Below are 15,039 nucleotides of genomic sequence, written 5' to 3'. Positions count from 1 at the left end.
AAATTGTAACCGAAATCCCATTATAACCAACTCTAAGGGACTATCAGTTTTAGCAAACTGTATTTGAGTCAAATGAGCCATAGAAGAGAGTCTTTCAGACCAGGAACAGTGACTTATGCCTGTAATCACAGCACTTTGGGAGGCCGAGGCAGCAGGATCGCTTCAGCCCAGGAGTTCGAGACCAGCCTGGGCAACATGGCGAAACCCTGTCTCCACAAAAAATACAAAAATTAGCCAGGTGTGGTGGTGTGCGTCTGTAGTCCCAGCTACCCGGGTGGCTGAGGCAGGAGGATGGCTTGAGCCTGGGAGGTTGAGGCTGCAATGAGCTATGATCATGCCACTGCACTCCAGCCTGGGCGACAGAGCGACCCTGTCTCAAAACAAAAACAAACAAACAAAGTCTTTTTAGTGTAAAGGTACCTGTAGAGAGCTAGATGAAGCTTGATATTAATGGGACCACATCATGTAATATTAATGCAAGCCTTGTTCAATTCCCAGCCAAGGATGATACCAAACAGGAACCTCCCACCTCGAATACATGGTGTTGGTCCCAAAGACAGAAGGCAAAATGACTTTTTTATTTTTTTTTGGAGACAGCATCTCGCTCTGTCACCCAGGTTGGAGTGCACTGGTGCGATCTCGGCTCTGTGCAACCTCCACCTCCCAGGTTCAAGTGATTCTTCTGCCGCAGCCTCCCAAGTAGCTGGGATTACAGGTGCACGCCACCATGCCCAGCTAATTTTGGTATCTTTAGTTGACACGGGATTTCACCTTGTTGGACAGGCTGGTCTCGAACTCCTGACCTCAAGTGATCCTCCCTCCCTGCTGGGCCTCCCAAAGTGCTGGGACTACAAGCATGAGCCACAATGCTGGCCTCAGAATGACATATTAACACGAACATCACCATTGCTAGAAAACCACAATCTGACTATACAGGATCCTGGCAGCAGATCCATTTCATTACCAAATTTCTTGATATTTCTTTTTTCATGGTCTTTCATATATTTTCCTTTGTCAAGTGTCTGTTCAAGTGTTTTACCTTTTTTTATTGAGTTGTCTTTTTATTACTGTGTTGTAGAAATTCTGTATATACTCTGGATACCATCCTTCATCAGATACATATTTTACAAATATTTTCTCCCAGTCTGTGGTTTGCCTTTTCATTTTCTTAATAGTGTCACTTGATGAGCAGAAGTGTAAAACTTTAATGAAGACTAATCTATCAATTGTTTTTCCTATTGCTTCCTGCAACCTGTCTAAAAACTTTTATACCTATATTGCAAAGATATTCTGTTTTGGAAGCTTTATAGTTTAACTTTTATACTTAGGTGTATGATCTATCTCAAATTTTTGTGTATGATGTGAGGTAGAGATCAGACTGTGTGTTTCTTCCACATGGCTATCCAGTTCTTCCCAGCTCTGCCTGTTGAAAAAATGTTCCTTTCTCTATTGGTTGCTTTAGTGCTTTTGTCAAATATCAAATGACAGTGTGACTGGGGGGTGTAAACCTGGGCTCCCTATTCTGTTCCAGTGATCTATTTCTTTATTCCTATACCAATATCACTCTGTGGTTACTGTAGCTTTATAGTAAGTCCTGAAGCTGGTTAGTCTAAGACTTTTTTTTTTTTTTTTTGAGACAGGGTCTTGCTCTGTCACCCAGGCTGGAGTATAGTGCTGCAATCACGGCTCACTGCAGCCTTAACCTCCTGGGCTCAAGCAATCCTACTCTCAGCCACCAGAATAGCTGGGACTATAGGTGAGGCTGCAGTGAGCTATTTTTAAATTAGCTCTACACTAATACACTTTTAATTACACCATGTCTGGCTAATTTTTAAATCTTTTTGTAGATGAGGTCTCACTATGTTGCCCAGGCTAGTCTCAGACTCCTGAGCTCAAGTGATCCTCCTGCCTTGGTCTCCCAAAATGCTAGGTTTACAAGTGTGAGCCATTGCACTGAGCCAGTCTAAGACTTCTGGCTGCTCTTTTTCAAGATTGTTTTGGATGTTCTAGGACTTTCTGTATTTCCATATGAATTTTATAATCAGTTTGTTAATTAAAAATGCACTACCACCTAATGGGGTTATAATTGGTTTTACACTGTATCTATACATCAACCTTGTAAGAACAGGTATCTCAAAAATATTGATTCAGTCAGTTATGAACATGGTATATCACTCCATTTACTTAGGTCTTTTTAAATATCCTTTGACAATGTTTTATAGTTTTCAATGTATACATCTCTGGATCAATTTATTCCTAACTGTTACATGGTTTTTGATGGCATTGTAAATGAAATTCTCTTTTAAATTTTATTTTCTAAGTGTTTACTGATATTGTAAAAATATGTTTATATATAGACTTTGCATCCTGAGGCCTTGTTAAATTCAATTAGTTCTAATAGTTGTTTTTCAGTATCCTTAGGATTTTAAAAATAATTATGTCCTCTGTAGTATATATAGTTTTATTTCTTCTTTTCCAATATTTATTTATTTATTTATTTATTTCTCTTACTGCATGGGCTTGGAACTCCAGGTTCAACGTTGAATAAAGATGGTGAGAATAGACATCCTTGCCTTGTTCCCAGTGTTAGTAAGTTCAGAATTGCATTATTTAAGTAGTAATGGTAGCTAAAGGTTTTTGAAAGACGCCCTTTATGAGACTGAAAGAGTTCTTTTCTATTCTTAATTTGTTAAAAGTTTTTGTCTGTCAGGAATGGCTGTTGAATTTTGTCAAATGTTTTTCCTGTATCTGGTGAAACGATCACATGCTTTTTCTCCCTTTGTTTAATATGGTAAATTACACTGGTTGGTTTTTTAATGCTTATACCAAGATTACATTCCTAAGCTAAACTCAACTTGATCATGATGTATTATCTTTTTTTATATATTGTGACTATAAGTCAATGAGATAGAAAACAGAATTATGGATTTTCTGTTTCTATGTTCATGAGGGATATTGATCTGAAATTTTGTTTTCTTTTTGTGAGGGGCAGATACATAATGTCTTTACCAGGTTTTAGAATCAGAGTTCTGCTAGAGCCATAAAAATAGATGGGGTACAACACCAACAGCGAACCCTAATGTAAACTATGGACTCTGAGTGATTATGAGGTCTCAGTATAAGTTCATCACTGGTAACAAACGCACCAGTCTGGTGTAGGATGCTGATAATGGGGCAGGCTTTGAATTTGTGGGGGCAGGAGGTATACGGAAAATCTCTGCAACTTCCTCTCAGTAACATGAAAAGAAAATGAAAAAACAAAAAAGAAATATGGAATGCATTCCCTCCTGTATTTTCTCAAAGCATTTGTGTAAGATTGGTATTTTTACTTTTTTAAATATTTGGTAGGATTTACCCACCAGTGAATCTATCTGGATCTGGAGTTTTCTTTGTGGGGAAAATTTTGATAGTAGATTCAGTTTCTTTTATATATATATATATATATATATATATACACACACACACACACATACACACACATACTTACTAATATTTACTGTTTTGTTTTCAGTTTGGGTAGATTATATGGTTCAGAAAATTTATCCACTTTATCTAAGGTGTCAAGCTTACTGGCATAAAGATGTCCATCACTTTCCCTTATTATCATTATCATTGTAATGGATAACCCATCTTTCACTTTTGATTGTCGTAATTTGTGTTCTCTCTTTTTTTTTTTTTTTACATATCAGTCTACCTTGAAGTTTATTGATTTTGTTTATCTTTTCAAAGATCAAACTCTTGCTTTGTTAACTTTTTCTGTTTTCTATCTCATTGACTTATCTTTCCTTTCTTCTACTTTGTTTTTACTTTGTTCTTGTCTTGTTTCTTAAGGTAGAATTTTAGAATCATTGATTTTGGATATTCCTGTCTTACATGAGCATTTAAAGCTATACATTTCCTTCTAAGCACTGCTTTATTGCATAGGAAAGAATTCTGCCTTGCCCAAAGAGAGGTCTGGCTTTGTCCCTGGCTCAAAACCTTGACATTTCCTGAGTAACGGCAGTGTCTGTTATTTATGGTGGGTCCCTCAGACCACATGATATCGTTTGGCTGTGTCCTCACCCAGATCTCATCTTGAATTCCCACGTGTTGTGGGAGGTAACTGAATCATGGGGGCAGGTCTTGTGATAGTAAGTCTCACGAGATCTGATGGTTATTATAAGGGAGAGTTTTCCTGCACAAGCTCTCTTTAAGATGTGACCTGCTCCTCCTTGCCTTCTGCGATGATTGTGAGGCCTCCCCAGCCATGTGGAATTGTAAGTCAATAAATCTCTTTCTTTTGTAAATTGCCGAGTCTTGGGTATGTCTTTATCAGCAGCGTGAAAACAGACTAATACACCACACCTATAGGGAGTTTATGCTGAGGAATGGCTCATGGTGCATACGTTTTCCACCATTTCTAATCAATCAACTTGGTCCTGTTTCCAGGGTAAAAACTTTCCAATGCACTCCCTTAGATAGGGCAATTCCTCTAAGACAGCTCCTTGAATCAATGAACTAAAGTTTGTCTGGCGATACTTCTTTAGTAGACATTCAGGCAAAATCAAGTTTAAAGATTCTGATTTTATGAACCCAAAAGACTTAAACTGATCAATGATAACTATACACCTCAGTGACTTTCAGCAAGAAACTGCATATAATGCTGCCAAAGTGCCAAATCTGGCACTTGGCAGTCATCCACTAAGATGATTCTTTGTATCATTTTTAGAAATCAATAAAACCATTTTTTGGCCAGGTATGGTGGCTCACGCCTGTAATCCCAGCACTTTGGGAGGCTGGGCACTTGAGGTCAAGAGTTCAAGACCAGCCTCGCCACCATGGTGAAACGCCGTCTCCACTAAAAATACAAAAATTAGCCGGGCATGGTGGTGGGTAATCCCAGCTACTCGGGAGGCTGAGACAGGAGAATCGCTTTAACCCGGGAGGTGGAGGTTGCAGTGGGCTGAGATCGCGCCACTGCATTCCAGCCTAGGTGACGGAGTGAGTCTCCATCTCAAAAGAAATCAATAGGCTGTTTTTAAATGTAGATCAGATGAAACATCCATGTTAATATTAAACAATAAAAAGGAACAGATACTGTGTTGCAACTTATAAATGAAAAAAAAAAATCTCTGTAATGAGCTTAATACACATAGAAAACTATTCAACCAAAATTTAAATAATTAGGTAAGGTAGTATTTAGATAGAATTTATATATTCTTTAATTAAAAGTAAGTCTGATGAGATGTTAAATGTTATACTCTCTGGTAATTTTTTTACAAAAATAAGGCATTCTCCACTATTCTTTGTGTCTTCATGATCAATCTACTTTGAGTTGCTTAAGGCAAAAAGAATTAAAATATTAAGAATGAGGCAGAAAGTTAATCTACATTCAATGACTACTTATTTATGAATGAATGAATAAATGATAGGGTCTCTGTCGCCTAGGCTGCAGTGCAGTGGCACGATCTCGGCTCACTGCAACCTCCGCCTCCCGGGTTCAAGTGATTCTCATGCCTCAGTCACCTGAGTAGGTGGGATTACAGGCGCGTGCTATCAGGCCTGGCTAATTTTTGTATTTTTAGTAGAGACAGGGTTCTGCCATGTTGGCCAGGCTAGTCTCAAACTCCTGGCCTCATGTGATCCATCCGTCTCGGCCTCCCAAAGTGCTGGGATTGCAGGCATGAGCCACTGCATCTGGCTTAAATGACTAAACGTGTTAAGTTCAATTAAAATTAATTTTTTAAGATATGGAAATGCCAATTAAACATTTGGTACATAAAAATAAGAACACATTTGATATCTTTAATTTTAAATCATTTCTATGTAACAATTATCCGAAAATGATTCCTTCAGACCTTGGTTATGTAGGATTTCTTTTGTTCTTGATGGGAAAACACCTAGTCGCTACTAACTGCTATGCTCCCCTTTTGAGTACACAGGGATTCTTTTGTTGTCTGAAAAATAAGAGTACACAGGGATTCTTTTGTTGTCTGAAAAATAAGTCTACTGCAAATCTAACTTTCTGTTCTCACATTAGACCTTTAAAATCCTCATTATTTTATGAGAACTATCTTTTAGGGTTATAGTTTTTACAATGCTAAGTAAATTTATAATGTTAACTATGTAATATAGTGTTTCAACTTCTGTTTGTAAAAATTATATATTCCATCAAATTACCTCTGACAGTCATTCTAAGAGTTACTAATTTCAGTACTTTTTAAAAACTAAAGTTTGGGGACATTTCATTATTGCCACATTAACACCAATATGGTAAATTTGTTGAGACCAGTAAGCAACATGGTGAGATCCCATCTCTACAAAAAATAAAAAAAATAGCCCGGCATGGTGGTGTGTGCCTACAGTCCCAGCTACTTGGGAGGCTGAGGCAGAAGGATTGCTTGAACCCAGAAGGTCAAGGCTGTAATAAGCCAGGATCGCACCACTGCACTCTAGCTGGGCAGCAGAATGAGACCCTGTCGAAAAAGAATAAAAATATGGTAACTTTATGCTGAATAAGTTAACCTCTAGTGGAAATTTCTTCAGATATAAATGTGAAATCCCAAATTATTTTGATATTTATTTCTATCATATTTGTGACATTTTTCATACTCACCTTTTTTAGATGGCTTGGGTGGTACAATTGGGCCAGGCTCTATGTTGTCATAAAAATTATTCATGGCTTTTGGATCAAAGTTTCCTATAAAGAAAGTAAATTCATCAGGCATTTAAGAACTCTTTTTTCCTGTTATTTGATTTTTTAAAAGAAAATATGTAAATAAAACACATAAGGGAAAAAATGTTTTCCAGGATTTCAGAGCTCATTACATAATTCTATCCTCCCAATGAAATTGTGTTTTCATTGCTATGAGAAAAGACCCAAGAAAACCACTACATAGATGTATGTCGACAATGTATTACACCTAAAGGAATATTTTTCTAATTGTAAGGGTAGTCTCCTTAGGCAGGATTAGGCATGTGGGCCTTTGGGGAGATAAATGAAGAGAAATGAAAGGATGGTTGAACTGTTTCCTCTTTCTGCTTGTTTTGATTTTTAATGAACAAACCGTGAGAAAGAACACTTAAATAATGAAAGTTTACTTTCATATTTTTCATAATTTACCTTAAAAATTCATTATAAATTGAACTATGGAAGAAGCCAAATATAAACATTTACAAGGATTAATCAAGTTATATTTTGAGACTACTGAACAACCTCAATACATGTGAAATAACATCAACAGTTTATGTATTTTTATTTTCAAGAAAAGAAAAATCTTACATGTTAAATGTTTCCTAAAGATTTATCAATGATAAAAGGTGCCAGTTTCAGAATAGATAGAACAATACCTGAGAATTTTGTCTTGCCACAAATTTTTCACCTGTCTTCAAATGTTCATTCCCTGGTCTAGTGTCTATTTTAGCCACATCTCCTGCCGTGTCTCCTCCAAGGTTGGTTTTGATCTAGTGCCAGTTTTGGGTGCTGCCTTCACTTCTGTGAACCTATCATTGTGCTCTGCTTGTTCTAAACAATTACGGTTAACTGTAGCCATACTTATTTATAGAAGATGCTGTATGGTACTAACACTGATAGTTTAAATATATGATATCTCTTGATTTCCAGATCTACTTTTTTTTTCCCCCAACAAGTTTTCCTTACCAAAAATCACAAAAAAAGCTGGTTTTCATAAAATCATGCGCTGATTTGCATCTATTCTAAATGCTTATTTCCCTGCTTCCCCCCTCACCACCAAAAAAGGTTTAGATTCCTTCCCTAGCTTAAAAGTTTAGATTGGGAACTCAGTATAAACACTTTTCTGCAGTGTGGAAGAGTAGAATTTAGTATTAAATGGATACATTTAGATTCGTTATGAAAAGAGATTTAGAAATGCCTAAGTATCCCAAAGAGCTCCTTGTCCAATGCAGACAAAAAACACAGCTCTTTGCTTATAAAACCTTAATAGTGGTTTCCCTTGCAGGCCCTTTCACAAATGTTTTATCCACTTGAATATGCTGTTTTAAGATAATTTTCTGAAAATAATTGCTGTGATAGCTCATAAAAGCCACAGTGCTATCTGATGTATTAATTGGATCTTTTTATGCTTTAAGAAGCTGCATATGTATTTCTTCAATTACTTGTTACAGCTCATGTTCTAATTTCTAGATCACAAAAGGCTTACTATAAGTATCCTAACCAAATGTTTCACTGTTTTGCTTCAAAGACCACACAAGTAGAAAAAATTGATGCAATCTTGTAAAATATAGTAGCAATAGTTTATGTAACCCCTACATCATGCATAGTCATTCTTTGATTGCTTCAAGTTAGTGGGCTATAGAGTGACTAGGCTTCTGCAAATAACTTTAAGGGTACCTGACTAGATTGCTCAATTTTCACATTCAAATTTGCTTCTGTCTGTTGTTCAGATAATGCCATGTCTTTTGGATTCACCTGCCACTAATCTTTAATCTCTCTCTGTTTTTTAGACCAAGTCTCTTTCTGGTGCCTAGGCTGCAGTGCAGTGGTGCAATCATGGCTCACTGCAGCCTTGACCTCCTGGGCTCGGGTGATCCTCCTGCCTTAGCCTCCCATGTAGCTGGGATCACAGGCACACACCACCACACCTAGCTAATTTTTAAAAAATTATTTGTAGGGATGGGGTATCCCTATGTTGCCCAGGCTGGTCTCTTAACTCTTAGGCTCAAGTGATCCTCTTGCCTTGGCCTCCCAAACTGCTGGGAATACATGCATGAGCCATTGTGCCCAGCCTACTGTTTGTTTAATCTTGCCTAAAAATGGCAATGAGATATTTTATTATATACTCTTAAAACACTGTAGAAACTCTTAGCTGCCATAATCAAGAAAAGTAAGTGTGGGGGATGGGGGGGCAGGAAAGGTGATTAATACACAGAATCGTTAAGAAAAATTACATGTCAACTTTAACGTAACAAAACACTTGTATATAGCTATATTTTAAAGTTAGACGAAGACCTTATTTTTGTGTGTCTGTTGGCTGGGGTTCCATATTGTATTTCTTACATAAACCACACCCATGATGACCTACAGCAGAGGTTGGCAAACCTTTTCTGTGAAGGGCCAGATAATATTTTAGACTTTGTGGACCTGTGATATAGTCTCTGTTGCAAGCAGTCAACTGTGCTGTTGAAACACAAAGGCAACCATAGACAATTTGTAAACAAATGGGCATGGCTATCGCTCCACTAAAACTTTTATTCACAGAAAGAGGCAACAGGCCCTAGTTTGCTGAACTATAATTTTAGCAATCTATAATTTTGATTGCTTTAGAATGGAGCAAGAAAGATATTAAGAACACTTATAATGCAATTTGAGTACAGAATCCTTTTAGACTTATATGATTTTCTCCCTTAACCTTTTTCAGTTGTTTTCACCAATATCTAATTCACAATCCCTATTTTTTGAGTGATCTGATGCCTTTGGCTTTCATAGAAAGAGCAACTTTCTCCTTCATGTCAGTTTATGAAACATTAAAATGCAGAAATACAATAACTGGTATAAACAGGTTTGGGGACAGAATCAACTCTTGGTAAGCAGACAATTCAACCGATGGGAGCAATATTCATAGGCCTACCAGAATGCAGCCTACTAGTCAAAAGTATGCAGCAGCTGTGGACATCAGTCAGTATATTTTCCACAGAAAATGAAGACCATCTCTAATCTGGTGAGTTGGGTAAATGAAAGTTTAAGAGAGCTTCTGCTGTAGTATACTTCTGTAAAAAAATCCAAAAAACTAAAACTATGATTATAGTTGAATGTTTTCACATAACATAACATGAAAAATAACACATAGAGTTTATTTTAAAACTGAGAAATCTGATACTCTGATTTGGGATCCCTTTTTACAGATACTTTAGATGTCTATCACATAATATGAACTCTACTAAGTTTTAGAATTAAAACCCATCAATTTATAAAATATTCATAGTAAATGACAAAGGATAAATGCAAAGTAACAACATAGAACAGTCTAAATGATAAGAACTTGATGAAACTGCCAAAGTAAAACTATTTTTTCATCCCCAAATCTGATCCATGACCATGGGACAGGGCGATCTCTTTACCAGGATTGTAATCTTATCATGGATAAAAACTGTCTCTTAAATCTACAAAACCAAAGTTATTGCTATTTAAGCAGCTTAAAATACCACACTATTACTTATGGTTTACCAAATAATCAAGTCTATACCTCTAGATTGAAGGAGGTCAACTTCTTTCAGTGTACAGTCAACATTTATCTGGAGTTGTCTGTTCATGCTTCTCAATCTTGTCATTTCCTCAGGCTAGTAAGAAAGGACCCAAAATAGCAATTGTGGGAAAGTCATTATCAAGCCCAACATTTAAGAACTGCGTTTCATGTTAATTGTAATGATTGGGTATTACCAAGGATATGGCCTTAGTCCATAAGAGGGCATGTTTAAGAAGTCCTATGTGTATGTTTTTAAAGGAATAGTCAGGTAAAATGGGGACATCAAAATGGCCACATATAAACAAAATCTGCATATAAAGTGGCGAGCTGCAACAGTGGACTGTGTTCTATCATACAAGATACTACCATTTTAATCACAGAGCACTGAGAATAATTTGTTTCTATGTTTTCATGGTAAGGGAAAATGTAAGAATCAACCTTTTAAACGAGTCATGTCCATGATCTTAGTCTTGTCCAGCCTGGTAAAAATTACAACAGTATGGTGTTTGCCAGAATTCTCTCATTCCTCCTTCTTAACAATCTTTTAAGGTAGGTACTAATACTGTGCCCAATTTGTAGATGAGGAAACCGAGGCACAGAGAGGTTATATACTTCTCTTAAAGTTATAAAGCTAGTAATTGGTAGAACCAGGATTTATATAAAAGACTCCTATATAAATTCATATATAAATATTGTTGTCATCTTTTTTTCTAGATTGAAGGAGGCAGTTACTCTAGTGCATGAAAACTTCAGAAACAACTGAATTCCATTTTTTCCCCGACTTTGTTTTCTTCTGCCTCCACCTCTTCAGGCCAGCCCACTCCTTAGGCCTTTCAGGGGCACATATGAGGCACTGAAATGTGAAGAGAGTCCTAATCTTCCATTCAATAAAGCTTTTTGGAAGCCTTTACTTCCCATGCTATTCTTAATTTATCTTATACATACATGTGTATATGTGTACATATATACACGTGTATGTGTACATATATACACATGCATGTGTATATATACACATGTGTACATATATGTACAGTAAAAAAGTCAAAGTTTAGAATCTAGAGGCTGAAATACTGAAGCTTTCAGCACAGCCCAGTTATTAATTACTAGGGTGATTTTAACTATAACATAGAAAGTGAAAAATTAAATATCTGCTACTCTAGGAAGACAGAACAAAATCCTATTGTTAAAAACATGTACTTTGCTGAACGCTAAATATGTTAATGTGCCAGTGAAAGAAAAATGAGCAGAAAGAATATCTTAATTCATATGATGTTAGGAGGTATTATCAGAATAACTGAGAATGCCCATTAAATAAGCAGGTATCAAAGTTTAAAATAAGTGATAAAAGGCAGAATATAATAGCTACAATTCCACAGAATGCTAAAGGAACAAAAAAAGTCATTCAGAAATATTTATTATGGACTGCCTTTTCTAATTCCTATAGGCTAAAACTATGTGACACTAATGTGTACAATGCTTTGTGCTTTGCCTATCAAGCAATATTCAAATAGTTTAAAATATATACTTGAACATTTAAATTAAAGATAATGTATTTAGTTAAGGGCTCCACACAGTGATGCTGTCTTCCTAGGAACACATGGAAGAACCTATCGGGAAAGTCAAGCACCTGAAAAGGATCATCTTTTCCATAGGCTTTAGGGAGTTGGGGACAAGAGAGACGTTTCAGCCACAGTGGCCCTAAACAGCGAAGCGGCCACCACACATATGCTCATAACAAAAAACATACTCTCATCAGGCCGGGCGCAGTGGCTCACTCCTATAATCCCAGCACTTTGGGAGGCCGAGGCAGGTGGATCACTTGAGGTCAGGAGTTTGAGATCAGCCTGGCCAACATGGCGAAACCGTCTCTACCAAAAATACAAAAATTAGCTGGGCGTGGTGGCGCATGCCTGTAGTCCCAGCTACTCGGGAGGCTGAGGCAGGAGAATTGATTGCACCTGGGAGGTGGAGGTTGCAGTGAGCCCAGATTGCACCACTGCACTCCAGCCTGAGCAACAGAGCGAGACTCTGTCTCAGAAACAACAAAAATACTCTCATCAACAGGCTCATTTCCAAAGATAGTAGAACCACTCGATCTTACTAAGGGTTTATCAGTAAGATTCTTATGTCCTTTTTCATATAGCTTCTGATTAAACTGAGGGGGGAAAAAGCAGTTTCTGAGAAATTACCGCCATTTGTCAAAAGTAGTTTTTGTGGAGAAGGAATTTCAAAATTGGGTATGTATAATTCAAAGTTGTCTGTAAGATAACAGGATGTTTGTAGCTAACATTTCAAAATAAAAAACGGTAGGCTTTTTTTTCCAAAGCTGGCATAGACCAGCATCAGAGACCACTGATGTTCTTTTGTGGCTTGGCCTCAGTTATGCCTCTGGGACTCAAAGCTGTAGGACAGTCCAAAAACCTAATCAGAACAGGAAGAATGGGGGGAAATAACTTGAGGGAGGGGGCAACGGGCAGCTTTCTGCATATTAAAATCTTATCTTTCAAGGTAAAACTTAAATTTCCCCCTTCTCCTTGAAACTGTTTCATCTATAAACTTTATAGGCAAAAAGCTAACATTTCTATCTCAATACTCTGAAACTACTTATATTTTCTCTCACACACAAATACATATAGACTCACAGATATACCTATCTCATTTCACATGCAGATCTAAGAGATGATATCTTCGTCAGCATTTAATACAATACTTTGCAAATAACAGATTAAGGGAAATGACACCATCATGCATCTTACATGTTGTACTTCTGCTCTCCTTAGAAAAAGATTATTTCACTGCTATTTTAAGTTTCTACAACTCCCCCCACCCCATAGCTGGTCACAAATGTGCACTGCAGTATCATTAGGCAAGCAGCTTTCTAATCAATTTTGTATACAATGCCTGATAAGCAATTTGTTTGAAAACTTGAAGGTAGCAATGTGTGCTTTAGTAGCAAAAACATCAATTCTCTACTGGGTATTCCTATACACAAGTGGGACAATGATAAGGCTAGCCATCTACTGATTACCTACTTCATGCTAGGCTTATTACATACACTGTCTCTTTATCTTGACAATTATTATAATGTACTTGCTATAATTCTCTTTTACAGATAGGGAAAATCAGATGCAGAGAAGTCAGATATAGCCAGTGAGCACCTGAGCAATTCTGACTCCCACGCCTATGTGGGCTTTCTTTCTACTATGTCATGGTTCCTCAAATGAGCTTTGGTGAGCAAAATGGGCATTCTGACTAAATGATTTATTTCTTGATTAATTTCCTACATAAGAATAATCTTATATATGTTCCTCAAGTTCAAAGGAAGTCAAAGTACAAAATGCTTTAGATTTGTGTGTCTAAACCTCAAGCAAATTTTTCTAGTATTTTGCAACCAACACTTATATTTTATAAGAACACTTACTATTTGTTGGGCATTGTGTAAACTGCTTCACATATATTACCTCATATAATCCTAATAAAAATCCCGTAAGATGGGTACCATACCACACATTTTATAGATAACAAGCATAGAGAAAGTTACTTATCCAAGGATACATGAATGACACAACAGAAGTAGGATTCAAACTGGCACCTGACTTGAAAGCCTACTCACTGTCTCAACCACCACGTACAACTGTCCCTCTGCCGTGTACTACAATTGTCCTCCATTTTACTCTAGGCTTGGCAACGGAAACACATGGGAAACACACTTAAGTGTCTTATCTCTCAGATGTTAGCACCCACATGAACTACCAATTTCTCAGTCTGGGGGATGGCTACATGGGGGTTCATTATACTATTTTATATATCTTTGAAATTATAATAAAACTTAAAACTAAATTACAGCCCAGGGCAGCAGTTTCACCAACTTCTCTTTTTCCTTTCTCAAGAAGATAGATTGGGGACCAGGTGCAGTGGCTCACGCCTGTAATCCCAGCACTTTGGGAGGCCGAGGCGGGCAGATCACAAGGTCAGGAGTTCAAGACTAGCCTGGCCAACATGGTGAAGCCCCGTCTCTACTAAAGATACAAAAAATTAGCCAGGCGTCGTGGCGCACACCTGTAATCCCAGCTACTCGGGAGGCTGAAGCAGGAGAATCACTTGAACCTGGGAGGTGGAAGTTGCAGTGAGCCGAGATCGTACCATTGCACTCCAGCCTGGGTGACAGGGTGAGACTCTCTGTCTCAAAAAAAAAAAAAAAAGAAAAAAAGATACATCAATAAGAGCTCTGATATAAAATCTGGGGCTTTTTTTTTTTTTTTAAGTACTAACCTATGCTACATTAGACAGTTCTCCACTTCCAATGAAAAACAAAAAAAAAACCCAGTATTTTATTTAGCAGGGATTATCACACAGCAAGTAGTTGCTAAATAAAATGTATATGATTAAAGAAAATTGGCCAGGTGTGGTGGCTCAAGCCTGTAATCCCAGCACTTTGGGAGGCCGAGACGGTCGGATCACGAGGTCAGGAGATCGAGACCATCCTGGCTAACACGGTGAAACCCCGTCTCTACTAAAAAATACAAAAAAAAAAAACTAGCCGGGCGAGGTGGTAAGCACCTGTAGTCCCAGCTACTCGGGAGGCTGAAGCAGGAGAATCACTTGAACCTGGGAGGTGGAAGTTGCAGTGAGCCGAGATCGTACCATTGCACTCCAGCCTGGGTGACAGGGTGAGACTCTCTGTCTCAAAAAAAAAAAAAAAAGAAAATTACTATGCTAAGAAAATTTGTTCATGCTCTACAGATACCTAAAGGTTTCCAAAGTACCCCACCACCATAGGTGGATTCCCATATGGGTTATGTCCTTCAATATCTTCCACAATCAGAGGATTCAATTA

At 37.5% G+C, this 15,039-nt stretch overlaps 1 protein-coding gene across 1 annotated transcript in view; it reads right to left on the bottom strand.

Moving 5' to 3' along the window:
- Positions 1–15,039, bottom strand: part of TAB3 (TGF-beta activated kinase 1/MAP3K7 binding protein 3) — a 61,567-nt gene that overhangs the window by 8,705 nt on the left and 37,823 nt on the right. Inside the window, exons 8-9 of the mRNA XM_011932167.1 lie at positions 10,203–10,296; positions 6,596–6,679 (exon numbers count right to left, since the gene is read on the bottom strand). Of these exons, the coding sequence (XP_011787557.1) occupies positions 6,596–6,679; positions 10,203–10,296 (178 nt within the window). The remainder of the gene's footprint in view (positions 1–6,595; positions 6,680–10,202; positions 10,297–15,039) is intronic.

This window comes from Colobus angolensis, unplaced genomic scaffold (genome assembly GCF_000951035.1).
Source record: "Colobus angolensis palliatus isolate OR3802 unplaced genomic scaffold, Cang.pa_1.0 Scaffold942, whole genome shotgun sequence".
NCBI classification, from domain to species: Eukaryota; Metazoa; Chordata; class Mammalia; order Primates; family Cercopithecidae; genus Colobus; species Colobus angolensis.
The sequence above is the reverse complement of the archived record's forward strand: the minus strand, read 5'-3'. Positions and strand labels throughout refer to the sequence as shown.